Source organism: Corvus brachyrhynchos, unplaced genomic scaffold (genome assembly GCF_000691975.1).
Source record: "Corvus brachyrhynchos isolate BGI_N302 unplaced genomic scaffold, ASM69197v1 scaffold65, whole genome shotgun sequence".
Lineage (NCBI taxonomy): Eukaryota > Metazoa > Chordata > Aves > Passeriformes > Corvidae > Corvus > Corvus brachyrhynchos.
The window spans coordinates 3,079,362-3,095,795 of record NW_008238365.1 but is presented as its reverse complement, the minus strand read 5'-3'; the positions used below and the strand labels follow the sequence as shown (position 1 = coordinate 3,095,795).

Below are 16,434 nucleotides of genomic sequence, written 5' to 3'. Positions count from 1 at the left end.
TGAGGATAAGGCTTTTCTCTCTTCTTGTCCTGGAGCTGTGATTGTTCCAGAGCTCTTTATTGCCTTAGAGGCTGAAAGATGGGTTTTGATTTCAGAGTAAATGAGTTTAGAAGCACAGATTGTCTCTTTTCCTGGGTATATTCCCAAAAAGCCGCAGCCCAAGCTGTCTCGTTTTTTCACAGTGCAGCAGAATGTGCCTTGTAAATGTTTAATACCTTTGCAGTTCTTTAGCATGGGAGAAAGACAGGCTTTGAAAACAAACATCTGGCTTTTCTTTTTTTTTAAGGAACCACATATTCCTATGAGTGGGAATTGATTACTCATCCAAAAGACTCCAGTGGAGAAATGGCAGGGAAGCACTCCCAGACCCTGAAGTTGTCTAAGGTAAAGCTTTTGCTGCTTCTTATCCTGTTGTGTTAAATGCCAAGTGGAGAAGATGGGGACTCTGGCAGCCAGGAAACACTTGTATGGGATTTCAGGATGAATAGGAAATTGCATGATGGGCAGGCAGCCAACATTTGACTGCAAGCCCACTTCTGAGGCTCTTAGAAAAAGGAGATTGATCTGGCACGAGGGAAAGAAGAAATTGATTTCAGGAGGTACAAGCTACCTACAAGCAGTGTGACAAGGCACACAAGTGGCACAGTTTAACAGTAACAAGGGGTGGGAATATTGCTGGAGCAGTGTGGTGGTCTGGTTAGGTCTGAGCCCTGTACTGCCCACTGGAAGAGGGACTTGCTGCATCCATTAACGAGAGCCCTGCAATACCTCATGTCCCTGGCTGCTGCTCTTAGACAAGCTCTAACAGGGAAAGGGTTGCCAGTTCCTGCACATGGGGATTCTTAACAAGGAAATAACTCTTAAGTACTGTGAATATACAGTTCTGTACTTGAGACATTCCTCTGAGCATTCTGGATTCTGCTGCACTCAGAAAAAATCTACAGGCTTAAGTAAGGATATCACGCAGAGCCAAGCCTTTTGAAAGGAGTGTGCAGGTCTCTGTGAGGGTTTCAGTCTTTTGGGTATCAAGATTGTTATCCAGCACCTGATCCTTCACCCTCTCATTTTGGCTCAACTGTGAATGGTCAAGGGGTGACTGCCTGGCTCATGTCACCTAGAAGGAAGAGAAGAAACACTTTCGTTTATAAAAACATGCAAGAAGAGATTTTCTTCTCACATGTAGCCTTTCTCACCTCAAATGCAATCTGCTAGTACAGATTCCTATGGCCAGACAACCTGAACTAATCTCTGTTATCTCTCTTCTGTTTGCCTTTTGTTGCTGGAAAATAAAGCTTGACTGACAATCCCGTGGCAGAGAGAAATACGAGTCTTTGGTTTCTGTGTAGCCGTTGTAAACTAAAATATGTATAATACCATTTTGGCCTGGAAACCATCCTTTGCTGTGTATGCAGAGGCTGAAGCACGATTGCTTGGGTGCTCCTGTGCCAAAGCACAGGAACTTGACCTTCCAATAGGTCCTGACAAGGTGCCACCAACCTGTAGGCAAATAATCCTTTGTGTTTGTTTCCAGCTTACTGTTGGCCTGTATGAGTTCAAAGTCATCGTTGATGGGGAGAATGCGCACGGAGAGGGATATGTGAATGTAACAGTGAATCCAAGTGAGTGGTGGGATTGGATCTTTCCTTCACCCATCTCTGACAAACCATGGGGTTTTGTTATTTGACTAGACCCTGGTTTAGTGTGGTGATAATTCATTGTGCTGTGAACTTGCAGTGTGTGTGTATATATACACATATATATGGTATGTATTAAATAATTTCCTGAGATAGGAAGCTATTGCTAACACACAGCTATTTTTGCTGTACTGTATCAAGCCAACCACTCGATAAAAGAGCTGGAATCCTGATAGAGAAGTGCTCAGCAAACACCTCACCCTGAAAGGCCACTGCTTCCATAAAAACTAGCTGCAGTCTGACAAAAAGCTTATAGCAGCAGGAGCAAAAACTGAAGAGAAGACAGAGCTTTGAAGCTCCTTTGGAGGTTCGTTTCTTCCTTGTCCAGTAAGGAATATCATTCCCAACCACAGGCAGGTTAAGTCAAATCTCATTCCTTATTGTAAAACGTAGTTTGCAGATGAGCTGGTGGAGATACAGCAGCTTGTGCTGACTGCCTCACTTTTTAGATGGCCTGTGTAAAGAGACAACCACAGGTTTCAATAAAATCCCTTCATTTTGCAGTTTTCAGCAAGACTTCTTGTACAGCCTTTGTGGGCAAAGAAGGGCTCTCAAACTCCCTAAATTAGCAAGAGTGTGGCTGGTCTTCTGGGTGCTGTGGCTGATCATTTCCTTATAAGCAGTGACTTTGCAGCTGGCAGCATGCACCCAAATCCTTCACTTTTCAGAGCAGCAGCCACACTGTGACAAGAAGCTGTAGGTGCTGGACCCAGTAGGGGAAAACTGATGCAGTACAGCCTTCCCAGAGCACTGGTGTGCTGGCATTTCACCTCCACACTGTTTGAACCCCCTTTTGGTAGCCTTGATTCCCCAAGCTGGTGTAGAACGTGCTGCAAACACAAATCACTGTTGCGGATAGTTTTGCAGTTCCCTGGCCAGAGCTTTCTGTCGTGGCCTGCCTGTAGTGTCATGGTAACAGCTGGGTTGTTGTTGCAGAGCCCCGGGTGAATCAGCCTCCTGTTGCCATCGTGTCCCCACAGTTCCAGGAAATCTCCCTGCCAACCATTTCCACTCTTATCGACGGCAGCCGTAAGTACCTGCAGGTTTAAGTGCAGCATCCAGCAGGGCTGGGTTGTGTTTGGTCCTGGGCTGGCCCTTTGCATAAAGTTTAAGAGAAACAGTGACACTGTCAAACACAATTCAGTGAAAAGAATTAGTCTCTCTGGCCAGGAGAGGGGAACACACACAACAGCACCTCTCTGTGTTCCCTTTTGAAGGGCACTGGCCTGAGCCAATCTCCTAAAAAAGGAAAAGCTCTGGAGGTTGCTGCTTAGAATCAAAAAATAATTACTGTCAGTCAAAAGTACTGGGCTCTTTGTTAAACTTTGAATGTGTCACCTTCAGTGACCCTGGCCTGCACTAGAGCTTTTCAGGAGTTCCTTTAAATAAATTCAGGTTGTCTTAGCCCCAACTAGCACTGATTTGTTACATTTTGGGTGTCTGAGCATAAGAGAGACTCTCGTCTTGGACCAAAAATACCTTTGCCTGCTAAGCCCAGGGCAGAAATAGGGACTGACCATCTGGCATCTGTGAAGCAGCATTTTCCAGCTCCTTGTATGTGTGTTTTTTCCCTGTTACTGAAACAGAAAGCACTGATGATGATAAAATTATCAGTTACCACTGGGAAGAGCTGAAGGGTCCCCTGCGAGAGGAGAAGGTTTCCAGTGATACTGCCATACTGACACTGACCAACTTGGTACCTGGGAATTACACATTCAGGTAGGTCACACCTGGGGGAGCCCATCAGTTCTCATCCCTTAAGAGTGAAATGTATGGGATTCCTGAAGTGTTAATCTGGTTTAAAAAAAACAGCGCAAAACATGGAGAGAACTCCATTTTGTGATGTTCTCTCTCCACTCCTACACTTTCAAAGCTACACTTTTTGTAGCTTTGCACTTCAGGAGAGATAAGCTGTCCAGCTGCTTCTTATTCTTGACTTGTAGCCCTGGTTAAGAGGATGGCTGAAGGGAACAAATGGTCTGTCAGTGCTACAAAATGTCTCTCGAAATGTCACATCTAAACTCTTTGGGTAAAAGCTGAGAAGAATTGCAGTCTTCAAATCCAGCTCTTAAATGCAATGTGTTTGTCCCAGATAAGTGAATGAGGCGTAATGGTTTGATGCACAACCTGGGCAATAGGCGGTAGCTGATTTTACTTTTGTATTTGTCCTGTGTTTTTCCTTTGGCTTGTATTTTGGTGTAATGTCCATCATTGCATCAGCAGATCTATTTAAAGTAAAACAAACTGGAGTACTTCTAACTGAACACTGCTTTCTTGTTAAGCAGTTGGCATCTGAACTACTCAGATCCATATTCAGATCCAGGTTTAGCAAAAAGCAGATGTGTTTTGTGGTACCAGCCTACCTGAGGAGATGTGCTGTGTCCAGGCCACTTGTGGGTTAGTCATGTACTTCTGTGTTTCACCTTGGAACTGCTTGTTAGATTTCAAGTGGGAGATGGATGTGACTGTTGAATTTCTTGCATCACTTTGAGGCTGATAATTGGACATTTGGGGGAGGTTTCTATTCAGAAAAGGCTGTATTCAGCTCTGATCACCATCACTCTTCAGTGCTTTCAGTTCTTTTTTCCCCTCTTCAGTCTAACAGTCGTGGACTCGGATGGTGCCAGCAACTCCACCACTGCCAACCTGACTGTGAACAAGGCAGTGGATTATCCTCCAGTGGCCAATGCTGGCCCAAACCAGGTGATCACCCTGCCCCAGAACTCCATCACGCTCTATGGCAACCAGAGCACGGACGACCACAGCATCGTCAGCTATGAGTGGCTGCTCAGCCCCAACAGCAAAGGGAAGGTGATGGAGATGCAGGTCAGTGCAGGTCTCCAGTGTTCCACCTGGATTGCTTACTAGCTGGGTTTTTATCTGTAATCAAACCAGTTTTAATGGACTGTTAGCAAATGTCTCTTAGAATCCTATGGAGCAAACGTGTGATGATTAAGTATGTGCTTAAAATTAAATGCTTGTGAAGCTGGTATTTGTTTAGTGGCTGAGCAGGTGCACCAGCCTTGCCACTGGCATCCTGTTCCTTTCTTGAGCAATGCAGTTGAGTTGAATCTCGGAGTCTAAATTTTGCCGATACTGGCCAGACTCTCCTCAGTCCTAAACAGTACATGTTGGAACTTGTTTCAGTGTCATCATTTTTCTTTTAAAGATTATTACTACTGTCAAATTTATAGAATAAGAAAGTCCATGAATCAGGTTCACTATGTGTGGGATTTGCACAGGGCTCCCCAGAGGTTTTGCTGGAGTTGGGAACTACTGAATCCCAAAAGGTCTGCTTGTATGGCATTACTCTTATGTCCCACAACAGTGTCCTTGTAGCATGCATAAATTCAGCTGCAAGAGCTTTGCATGCTAAAGTGGCACAGACTCCTCCTTCTGTAGCTGGAGTTGGTAATAACCCCCTAGAATGTGCTGGTAGTAGTTACTTTAGAATCAGAGTCTTCTGGTCCATCATCATCTGCATGAGGATTGTTTTTAATCCATTAATATCTTTTCTCACAGGGCGTGAGGACACCAGTCTTGCAGCTTTCTGCAATGCAGGAAGGTGATTACACCTACCAGCTCATAGTAACTGATTCTGCTGGGCACCAGTCCACTGCAGAGGTCACTGTGATAGTCCAGCCAGGTAAGCTGCCTTTACCTGCATTGCTGCTTCCCTTCCAGGGGTTGGAGGTGAGCAGCAATCTGTCAGCAACCTCTAGATCTTATGGTGACTTTCAGAAAAGCTGCTCTGATTCAGGACCATTCTGGGCTGATATGTTACTGATAAATGAGCAAAAGAAAGCTTGTAGGAATATTGGCTTTCTAGGCGGTTCTCTTATTTTACACAATGTAACCTAATCAATGTTTTCCTACAATAAAGGCAGGTTTGTATTTGCAAACATCTGTGTCTGCCCACAGTGCTGGGTCCTGGGACAGGAGCAGGAAAAGTGGAGCAGTACTTAGAGAATGAGAGCAAAAATCAGAACTCCTGGTTTACAGTCTCATTTTAGTGCAGATGTGTGAATGAAATAGTCGTTGGAATTCTTAACTGCTGTTAACCTCACTTTGTCTGAGTACAAGGTAGTGGGCAGGAGATCTACTGGGGATCATGGAGAAGATCTTAATGGTGGGATTTCCCACCTTTATGGCATGTGTATGCAAAGTCCTACATTCTTTTCCAGAGAACAACAAGCCCCCAAAAGCAGATGCTGGTCCAGATAAAGAATTGACTCTTCCTGTGGACAGCACCACTCTAGATGGCAGCAAGAGCTCGGATGACCAGAAGATAGTCTTCTTTCTTTGGGAAAAAACACGGTGTGTATCACCTTCCACATTCTTGTGGTACCAAATCTTTCATTTTAAACAAGTCACACCCCCACACCTCCCTTGTGTTCAGTCATGGTCACGTTGGGCCTGACAAGCTTTCAATGACCTGAATAAGACAAGGATTTATGTTTGATTGGAGAGAGGTGGAGTTTTTTTTGAGCATGAGAAATAGCTTTACCTTCATCTCTAGGCCTGACTCCCACTCTGAGCATGGTGTGGCTCAGCAGTGTTTCCATTCACAGCAGCAGAGCTTGGTCTTGGTCTCGGTCTCATGGAGAGACTGACCCTTGTAATCAAACAACAGCAGGGCCTCCCAACTCCGTGCTTTTGCAGTTTGTTTAAATGAGGCAGAGTTCTCTTCCGACTCTAAATTCCCTGAAATGCTTCAGGAAAAAGCCTATGAGCAACTTGCAGTAGCTTTTCCTGTTTGCTAATGCAAAGTCTGTGCAAAGCCCTAGAAATGAGGGACTGTTTTTGCTTTGCACCTTTTTCTTACAAAATTGGCTCATTGTGCAGTTCACAAGCCAATTTGCTGAAAGAACCACTATTTGTAAACACCACCTAAATGCCGTTATCAGTGTTCCTCTGGTTTGAAATTAACCAAAACATTAAACAGCCAGAAATAATGCTTTTTGTTCTGGATGCTGCACTTACCCTTTAGATTATCTTGCTGTAACTGGAGAACATCATTTTGCTTTTTGTCATGGACCCTTATTTCCAGGCTCCTGTTTGGAGTGAGGCTGCCTCCAGTGCTCTATGCAAAGTTTAAACTGATCAGAACCCCTGAAAAAGATCAAAAACTGAACAAATTCCTTGTGTCTTGGTTAGGGGTCCAGATGGTGTGAAGCTGGAGAATGCCAACAGCAGCATTGCCACTGTCACAGGCCTCCAGGTTGGGACGTACGAGTTCACTCTGACAGTGAAAGATGAGAGGAACCTGCAGAGCCAAAGCTCCGTCAACGTCATCGTCAAGGAAGGTACGTCCAGCCATGAGCAGAGCTGCTCAAGTCACAGGTTATCTCTGAGCAGTTCAGCAAAACCTGTGTTCAGAGACAGTAAAAGTAAGGAACAGAGGGATACAGTGTGGAGAGCACTGAAGGAGCCTTGCGGTTTGCCCTTTTCTGGAAGAGCAGTATCTTCAGCTTAATCCTGCAGTATTTCCCTTCTCTTCCCTGGGGTTAGACAGGGATTTCTGGAGTACGCTGGAGATCTGATGCAGTGATTTTTGATTGGGCAACACAAGATCTTTCTCCAAGTGCTTCCTCTCTGTTTATTTAGAGATAAACAAGCCGCCCGTCGCAAAGATTGCTGGTAACGTTGTCATCACCTTGCCCACAAACACAGCGGAGTTGGATGGATCGAAATCCTCTGATGATAAGGGGATTGTCAGCTACTTGTGGACCCGAGATGAGGGGAGCCCTGCAGCTGGGGTGAGCTTTCTTTTGTAAAGCATCACAAAAATCAGTGCAAGGTAATGTTGACAGCTCCTGAGGAAATACAAAGCTCCTTGTTGGGCTGTTACCTTGTCATATCATGAAACATGATGATACACTGTGCTACCTTGATTCTTTGTTTCCTCATACTTACTTTGTTCTGCCTTCCAGGAAGTCTTAAATAATTCAGACCATCATCCTGTCCTCCTCCTGTCCAATCTGGTAGAAGGGACCTACACGTTTCACCTCAGAGTAACAGATGCCAAAGGAGAGAGTGATGTGGAAAGGACCACGGTGGAGGTCAAACCTGGTGAGTCTGGGCTTTGTGCTGTACCACATTTGCCTACAGCCCTCTAGATACAGTATACTGGGATTAAAATGTGTCATCTAGTCCAGTTTAGAGCTGTAAACATCAAAAGTTTTGGGGGACGTGTTTGTGTTTTCCTGTGGTTTTTGAGGGCTGACTCTCACTGCTTCTGTTACCTCTGAAAGTCATTCTTGCGTCCCTTCCTTCAGTGCCATTCTCTGGTGCTGTGTTCAAATCAGAAGCATCCTGGAGAGATACTAAAAACCTGCCTTGTACCCAGGCTGCTAAATAGAAACTCTAAAGATCTATGCTATCTACATTCTCCCTAGATCCTAGGAAAAATAACCTGGTGGAGATAATTCTGGATGTGAATGTGAGCCAGCTGACGGAGCGGCAGAAGGGGATGTTCATCCGGCAGATAGGGGTGCTGCTGGGGGTCCTCGATTCAGACATCACCGTGCAAAAGATCCAGCCATACACTGAACAAAGGTGGGATTAATCTGGGAGGGCACACGGGGGGGAATTGCTTGAGGGTTTGGAAAATCAAGGCCTCTTTTCTCTTGGAAAGCAGATTGGACCATCAGAACATGTGGAGTTGTTGCTTAACATTGATATTCCTGCTCTGATCAGAGTTACCAAGCAGGTCTTGAGTATCTTTCTGGCAGGTCTTGAGTATCTTTCCCCTCTGGAGATGGTGCATTGTCCTTGAAAACTGGTGCTGCTAATGTCTTTTCACCTCAAACCTGTAAAATAAGAACAAATTTCAGTTTGTTTTTTGAAAACTGTGGAGTCTATCTGAAGGGATGTTCTGTAGCTGTGATTTGTAACTGGAGAAATAATGGGGCTTGGTGCAGGAGTTTGGTGAAACACTTACAACACACCAGAGGTGGTGTGTAACAATCCTCCTCACCTTCATGCCAAATTGTTAGTTCACAGAATCACTGACTGGTTCGGGTTGGAAGGGACCTTAAGGATCATCCAGTTCCAACCACACAGCCCGGCACACGTTCCATTAGTTCTGCATTAGCTTTATTGCCTACACAACTGCTTCAGCTTAATGTACAAAAAATGTTGAAAGCCAATGTGAAGAGATAGAAGACCTTAATTTTGATTGCTAGTTGGCTTACAGAAAACGGCATTTCTCCTAACCACATGGAAGTTGGCTGCTGAGCAGGGCTGTAGGTCAGGGTGGTGTTGCCTGCCTGGAGAGTGGCAACAAGCCATGAGTGGCCATCTCTTGAAATAAGCGCAATATTGCACTTAGTTTCTATTAAATGGGGAGTAGTTTCAAAGTACCTAAAGCACTGAAGAATATTTAAGGGACATGCTTGAAGTCCTGCAGCAAATCAGCAATAAATCTGCTGTTACTTTACACTTCCCTGGGTGCTGTGATGTATCAATTCCTTCATGTCCACATGGCCTGCTGTAGCAGGAAAATCAGAATTCATTGTCCATGCAGACCTGGAGAGCTGAGAACAGAGGAGCCAGCACTTCCTGTTGTAACATTAGCTCTCTGTCTCTGCCATGGGCAAGCCAGTCGCCCCTGAGTAAGGCAAGTAAGGGATTCTTGTCATTAATGCTTCATCTGTTTATGTGTTCAAGCAGACAAAAGAGTGGGAAGTGTTATAAAGGAGCAGAGATTGTTTCTTGACAGATGGCTTTAAGATCCTGTTTTTGCCTCCACTATCAAAGTAACTTGTGCTGTTTAAAAAAGAGCTTTTTCCTCTGCCTGCTGGTTTGTTCTTTTTCACATACTCTGAGGGTTTCACTGATATCCCATTGACTCATAAATTCGCTAGTGATAATAAATCCCAAACATTCATGCATCCTCTTCTGAGTCTAAAGGATCCACAGGGCTCTGCAAGGTCAGCAAGCCATGAGGAACAAGTTCTTCTGTCATAAAGTTAATGCAGTAAAAGCTGCAGAATACAGAATCCTTCACACCTGGGCTGTTTTCTGGCTATAGCACTTGGTGCATTCCAACTAAACTCTGCAAAAGACTGTAAACCTCCACTGTCTGATGCTGGAGCTCTGTGCTGAGCAGCTAAATGGACCCCCAAGTTCCAGGTGTAGTAAAGTCTGAGGATCCCACAGGGAGGAAGGGAGGAGAATATGAAAACAGCAGGACCTTAATGTTTGGGGATTTGATGCTTAGAATGAACATGCAAAGATCTGCTTGATGTGCAAACTCAAGAACTGTGCAGCCCTAGGTTGGAAAACATGAATGGATCAGATATCCTGAAGGGTTTTCTGCTGTAGGGCCAGATCTGCCCTACAGCAGATATTTTTTTGCTCCCAAACAGAGCCAGAAGTCTGGTCTTCAAATAAATTTGGGATTCTGAGTAAGTCCCTCTAATGACAGACTGGAGAGGTGGCTCTCTACCTGATGTTTGGAGAAGCAGCAGATAATAATTCTTGTCTTTCTTCCAGCACAAAGATGGTGTTCTTTGTCCAGAACCAGCCTCCCCATCAGATATTCAAAGGACGAGAGGTGGCCTGGACACTGAAGAACGAACTGCGGAAACAACAGTCGGACTTCCTCATCTTCCGGGCACTGGAGATTAACACAGTCAGTAAGTGAGAGTCTCTTGGGACAGATTTAACATCTTTTCCCTTCTTTTCAGCTGCCTGACAGAATAAGGGTACTAAAAACACCCACGTGCCCACACACTTACACTCACTGCAGGAGCTTTCATGTTAATAAATGGGAAACAGAAAATTAAGTCTGTTAGACTATTCACTAATCACTTATTTACCAATTAATTCTGTCTATTCACTATTTAACTTCTTATAAATAATTACTTGCAGTGTTGCTGTGAAGAGTTCACAAAACCAAAAGCAGATTGATACTTATGAAACTAAAGTACAGTGTTAATGGACTACAGCCACTGAAATGAGTGTCATCCTGAAAACAATAAACTGCATGTCTTGGTAGCTGTGAGCCCACTTGTTTCCTGTGCAGCACAAACATCAGTCTGCAGGAAATGTTTCCCTTCTATCATTATTCTACAACTTTGCATTAGCACTGTTTTTCTTTTATGAGATCCATCCTTTGAGGATCATTTGCTGATCAGTTAGAGATTTGAAACTAGAATTGTGTAAAGTAATTATTAGTTCTTGATCTTACCATTTTGTGGCCTTCAGAAGCTGTTTTTCAGTTCTGTTTGGTCCCTCCAAAGGATCTGCTTGTTTCTTTGTCTATCTCACAGGCACGGTTTGAATTTGAAAATCGAAACTTCGTTTAAAAACATTTACTTGACAAATACACAAATTCCATAACTTGTAGATCAAAATGAGGATTTATTAGGCAAACTGTATGTTGCTGGTGAAGTGGGCTGTTTCAGTTTGGCATGAGGCCCGGGTGCTTACGTTTTCACTTCTCACCTCTTGTGATTACAGCTGAGCTATGAGTGAGCTACAGAAGGGCCACATTCAGGTCAGAGCCTGCAGGAGGGGTTGGCTGTATTGAACTATTTTGTCCCATTTTTGCCTCACCTGTGAGTCATTTAGTTCACCTTGCTGGTTTTGGCCCCCAGCCTGTCAGCTGAACTGCTCTGAGCACGGGCGCTGTGACTCCTTCACCAAGCGCTGTGTGTGTGACCCGTTCTGGATGGAGAACTTCCTCAGGGTCCAGATGGGGGACGGCGAAAGCAACTGCGGTATGTGAACCCCCCTGGGGTGGGCACTTTTGCAGAGAAACCCGTGTTTGAAACCCAGGGTGGGCACAGTGCCAGGCACCTGCTGTCTGCCAGGTGCTCTGATGAGATGCTGACACAAGGACACAGTTCTTTGTCTCACCTTCTGGGCAGGTGATGTTTGATAGGGGAGCAACTCCGGACCCTCCCAGTGAACACCCATTAAGAGTTGAGTCCGTTCTGGGTGTGTAAATCACAGCTCTCTTCTGTCATGTCCGTACAGAGGCTTTCCTGCCACATGAAAGCAAATTTTGTAAACCAACACACAGTGAAAACTACCCAGTGAATCCACACACTGGATCTCGAGCTTCCCAAGGGGATCTGGTGGTGCTGCCAGTGGGGAATGCCAGCCCTAATTCTGCAAAAGGCCAGGCCTTGCCTTTTCTTTCCCAAGAACAGTCCCCTAAAATGTGCACTGTCACCTGTATGAGGTGCCAAAACGTGTTATCTCTGGGGTTTTGCTTGCAGAGTGGAGTGTGCTGTATGTGATCATTGCATCTTTCGTCATCGTGGTTGCCCTCGGATTCTTGTCATGGATGGTGATCTGCTGCTGCAAGAGGTGGGACTGAGACCACAACCCCCGCTGTATCCAGGCTTCACAGCCAAGTATCTGCAGTAGGAGGTTAAAGATTCAAACCCATCATCCCAGCAGGTCGTCTGCTGAGCCCTGGGATGCTGGGTTTTCTCACTTAAGTGTTTCAAGTGAAATGTTGAAGTCACGGAACTCTGGGTTATGTTAAGAAGCAAAATTTGGATTAATCTATAAATGTGCAATTTAGCAACATTTTAATGTTTCACTTTGTAACATGAACATAATACTAAATAGCAAGTGCTTTAGCTTTGAAGATCAGAGTTTTCTTCTGGCTCTTTTGGAAATGGACTGTCTCTTAATTCCTTTTCTTGCCCTTTAGACGGAAAGGAAAATCCAAAAGAAAAAGCAAATACAAGATTTTGGATGCAACGGATCAAGAAAGCCTGGAGTTAAAACCAAATCCCAAAGCAGGTAAAACATGAGAGGGAAGAGCTCAGCACTTCCAGAGTGCTGACAGAGGACTCTTCCTCTGTGGACTTGAAATCCCAGTGAAACAAATGTCATGTAGGGGCTGACAGAGGGGTCTCAGAAGATCTAAGAGCTTGTCTCAGATCTGTATATGGGGTATTTAGTGAAGTCATCTAAGTCTTAGATTTGGAAATCGGGGCTGAAACTGGCCCAGTCCTGATGATTCCACTTGGTATCACAGAAATAGGAAGTGGATGCCTCAAGCTGTGCAGAACAGCCTGACCCAGGAAGCCCAAAATTGGGTCTTGACTGTAACTTCTCCTGCTCTAAAGTTTTCCCCTGGGTTCTGGTAGTTCCTTTCTTGCCAATATGCAATTCTTTTGTCATTCTCTACAGCAAAGCAGTAATTCAGTGGCACTAAACATTACACTAAACCAATGGACACCTAAAAATAACCTGAAAGTATTTGTGTACTGGAGAGATGGAGGTTTATTTCTGCTCTGCTACTCACCCACCACAAACAACTGGTTCATCAACTTACTTATTCTTGCTCTTGTGAGCATCAGGCTGTGAAAATTTCACATTTACCTCATCCTCTAGTTTTCCAGTAAGCAGGTGCATTTAGGAGGGAGATCCATGGATTCCTCAGTGCTCCATGTGGCTACAAGTCCATTGGCCCATTCCAGAAAGGCAGGATTTGTCTTCAGTGTTCTTAGCCAGGATTTTCCTGCCTGCATTGCCGTCCTGAGAGTCCTTGTCAGGTGCTTTGTGAAGATCAGGGAGTTATTTCAGGCTGGAATGTTTTTATCTGATACCTGAACCAAGCTGTGGTCACCTGCTGACTGACCAGGAAAAGAGGGAAATGTTGGAAAGGATGTGCCAAATACAACTCTGCTGAGTGCCAGGGAGCTCTACAGCTGCTGAAGTGTGTGTTTCATATCAGAGTGTGTTCTGGTTTTGTTCAGAGAAGGGGATGTGCTAGCTGTGTGTGGAAAAGAGCCCCTGATCCTTGTTTGCTAGCGGAAAATAACTGCTCATCCCAGTGTTATCCCATTTAATGGTGTTCCAGCAAAGTGAGCAGTGCCCAAGAGCAGCATGGAGGGCATTGCAGTGACAGACTGATCAGCTGTTCCTCTGAGGAGCAGGCTGTCCCAACTGCTCAAACACGGATACCCTTGAAGGAAACCCGGGTGTGTTTCCCTCCCTCAGCACCCAACTCTTCTTTAGTCTGACCATCTGTCACCTCCGAGCCCACTGTGCAATAGATGTACTAAATGTGCCTCACCATTTGCTCTCTGGTAACTAAACTCATCTTGCTGCTTCCAAGGCTGGCTGCTGACTAAAGGCTTTTTCTCTGCTAGCTATGTCCAGGGAGCTTTCTGCTAACAGAGGAAATGTTGCATTTCTCCATTAAGGAAAAGCTAAATTTAAATATTTCCTCTGCTGACAATATCAGTAAATGTCTCTCTCCTGTCCTTGTGCATTAATCTAAATTCATCCTGCTAATTTATCTCTCTCCCCTTGCAGGCAGGAGCAGCAGAGAGGGTAGTGAGATGGCAGAGATCTTCCCTCACACACCTGCATACTCTCTTGCTCCGGTTGTGAGCCCTCGGAGCGTTTTCTAGGCAATGCCCCGAGCAAGGTCAGGGAGACACAGCTCCCACATGTACTCACAGCCCCTTCTGGTCACATCATTGCCTTCCTGCCTGCTTGTTGTGCTTTGTGCTGTCTTGGAGTGTTGTGGTGACCTCTGACATGCCAGAGTGTCTGAAACAGGATCACTTTAGCTTCAGCATCAGAGGGAATAAGAAACATTCACAGAGGAAAGTCAGATTCTGCTGCCTCTTAGACGTGATCAGAAAAGGAGACTTAGAGGGGATGGAGTAAGGTGAGGTGGTTCATTGGTGTTAAAAGCATTTCTAACCTGGGAATGTTTCTCCTTCAAGGTGGCAGGCAGAAAGCCCAGGTCCTCAACACGAGCCTGATGCACTCGGAGTCCGAGCTGGACAGTGATGAAGCCATCTTCACGTGGCCTGACCGGGAAAAAGGGAAACTGCTCCGCAGCCAGAACGGCTCCTTGCGCAACGGACAAGTGACACTCAAAGCCAAGAACCAGAGGGAGGAAATCCTATAGCTCCCCTCGGGCAGCCTTGACTGGAGCTCAGCAGGGAAGGCCACTCCCATCCCTGTCATACCAGGGCCTTTGGAGGCCACTTTGACTAGGACAACGCTGCTAACTAGTTTCACAGAAAATAACTTTGGTTTTGTGGGTTTCTTTTCATTTGGTTAGAACTGGTTGTACTTGAATTTGAACTTCAAGGGAAATCAAAGGGAGGAGAAGGCAACTGTGAACCCCGGGAGAAGAGTCGGAAAAGGACAGAGCTGGCATCTGGAGAGGGCAGGACAGAACCACTTGGAGCAACTGTGAATGTGCAGGACCCCCCTAAGCCACCTCAGACTGCAGTGGAGGGAACACCTGTGGACTGCCAGCTCACTTGCCTTGGAGCTCCTCGGAGAAGGAAGGTCAAGTCCTTGAGCTGTGCTCTGAGCTCCCTTCAGGCTCCTGTAGCCTACCACAGGCTACTTGTGCTGTCCAACAACTTCTCCTTTACTCCCACCTTCCCTAATGGTTTAAGCACTATTTTAATGTAGACTTGTCCTTTCACATGCACTTGGCTGCTGTTGGAGTGTAGAGGAGGGGGAATGTAAACACTCTGATCACACTCCCCCAGTTTGCAGGTAGGAGAGGGGTTTGTGGCTGTTCTAAATCACTGTCAGGCCGCTCTCATGGGGAGTGTTGGGGACTTGGTGCCTGTTCACATGTGAAAAGCTGACCTCTGGTTACTGCCCAGGCTGGGAGACCCCCTCCTGCAGCAAAGTCCTGCTGGGTACCAGAGCTGGGGACACACACCCACCTTTGGTACCTGTGTCCAACGTCTGGCTTCATTCCAAAGCTGTGACATGTTCTGTGGCCCCAGCACCTTCTGTTGGTCACCAGGCCGTCCGTGAGGCTGGACGTTAACCATATCTCAGTTATGGAACACTATGTACTGTGGTTTTTTGGTTTGGGTTTTTTTCCCCTTAAAATTTGCACATCCCAGGCGATGGGGATCGGTCTCTGCAGTCCCCAGCTGGCTGCTCCCTCGGGCTGGCTGCTCACTGGCCTTGTGCTGTTGTGGCTGCAGAGCCCTGTGTGCTCCTATTGCAGTGTGAGGAGCACACGTGGTGGAAAAGGGAACTCTGGGTACCCGAGGGCAATGGGCAGTGCCAGCAGCACGTGGCACAGCGTGTCACTGTCCCTGCTGCCTGAGCCCAAGGGCAGGCACAGGGGTCCTTTCCGATTCCCACTCCCTTATCTCACTGTGCTGCTGTGTGAGTTGCACCCTGTCCTTGGGCAGAATTCAGCCGCGTGCTGGCACGAAGGATGCCACTGCTCCTCTGGGGATGGGTGGGCAGTTCATTGCCTTTCTTTGTGTTTAATTTAAAAACTGGAAACTTGTTTCATTGGCTTTTTTTTTCTTCTTTTTGAGCTATGAAAGCCAAAAGGCTTTAAGTTCCTCAGTTGTATTTATATTGCTGCACTACTGATTTGTGTTGAGCTAGATGAAGATTAAACACTATTGAAAGTGAGGGGACATTCCCTCACTGAATGTAGTCCTGGCTGCTGCTGAGTTTATTTTTTGGGCAATCAGCTGTTCCTCAGGCCCAGCACTGGAGCCTGCAGCTCTCCCAGTGCTGAGGCCACGGCATTTGCTGGCGTCACAGCACGGGCCACCCTCTGCCTGGGCTGTCTGGCACAGAGCAGGGGCTTGGCTCAGGCTTCCCATTCCTGGAGGCTCCTGCACCCGCTCTCCCCATGGCTTCTTCCCTCCAAACCCGCCCAGGACCACACACGGGGAGGGCTGACCCCGGGATGCTCCTCAGAGGGCACAGCCCAGCACTGGCTGTCCCATGGCCACACACTTAACTCTTGGGT

At 46.1% G+C, this 16,434-nt stretch overlaps 1 protein-coding gene across 3 annotated transcripts in view; it reads left to right on the top strand.

Moving 5' to 3' along the window:
• Nucleotides 1-16,112, top strand: part of KIAA0319L (KIAA0319 like) — a 31,463-nt gene extending 15,351 nt beyond the window's left edge. For 2 of the 3 annotated variants that reach the window (XM_017736231.1, XM_008635106.2), the window contains exons 5-20: nucleotides 287-384; nucleotides 1,532-1,619; nucleotides 2,631-2,723; nucleotides 3,281-3,413; nucleotides 4,292-4,520; nucleotides 5,217-5,340; nucleotides 5,879-6,011; nucleotides 6,852-7,000; nucleotides 7,302-7,453; nucleotides 7,628-7,766; nucleotides 8,093-8,252; nucleotides 10,194-10,336; nucleotides 11,300-11,422; nucleotides 11,927-12,017; nucleotides 12,370-12,461; nucleotides 14,405-16,112. In XM_017736231.1, the coding sequence (XP_017591720.1) occupies nucleotides 287-384; nucleotides 1,532-1,619; nucleotides 2,631-2,723; nucleotides 3,281-3,413; nucleotides 4,292-4,520; nucleotides 5,217-5,340; nucleotides 5,879-6,011; nucleotides 6,852-7,000; nucleotides 7,302-7,453; nucleotides 7,628-7,766; nucleotides 8,093-8,252; nucleotides 10,194-10,336; nucleotides 11,300-11,422; nucleotides 11,927-12,017; nucleotides 12,370-12,461; nucleotides 14,405-14,592 (2,135 nt within the window). In that variant the 3' untranslated portion in view covers nucleotides 14,593-16,112. The other variant, XM_017736232.1, reaches the window with a different exon arrangement.
• The last annotated feature ends 322 nt before the right edge of the window (nucleotides 16,113-16,434 follow it).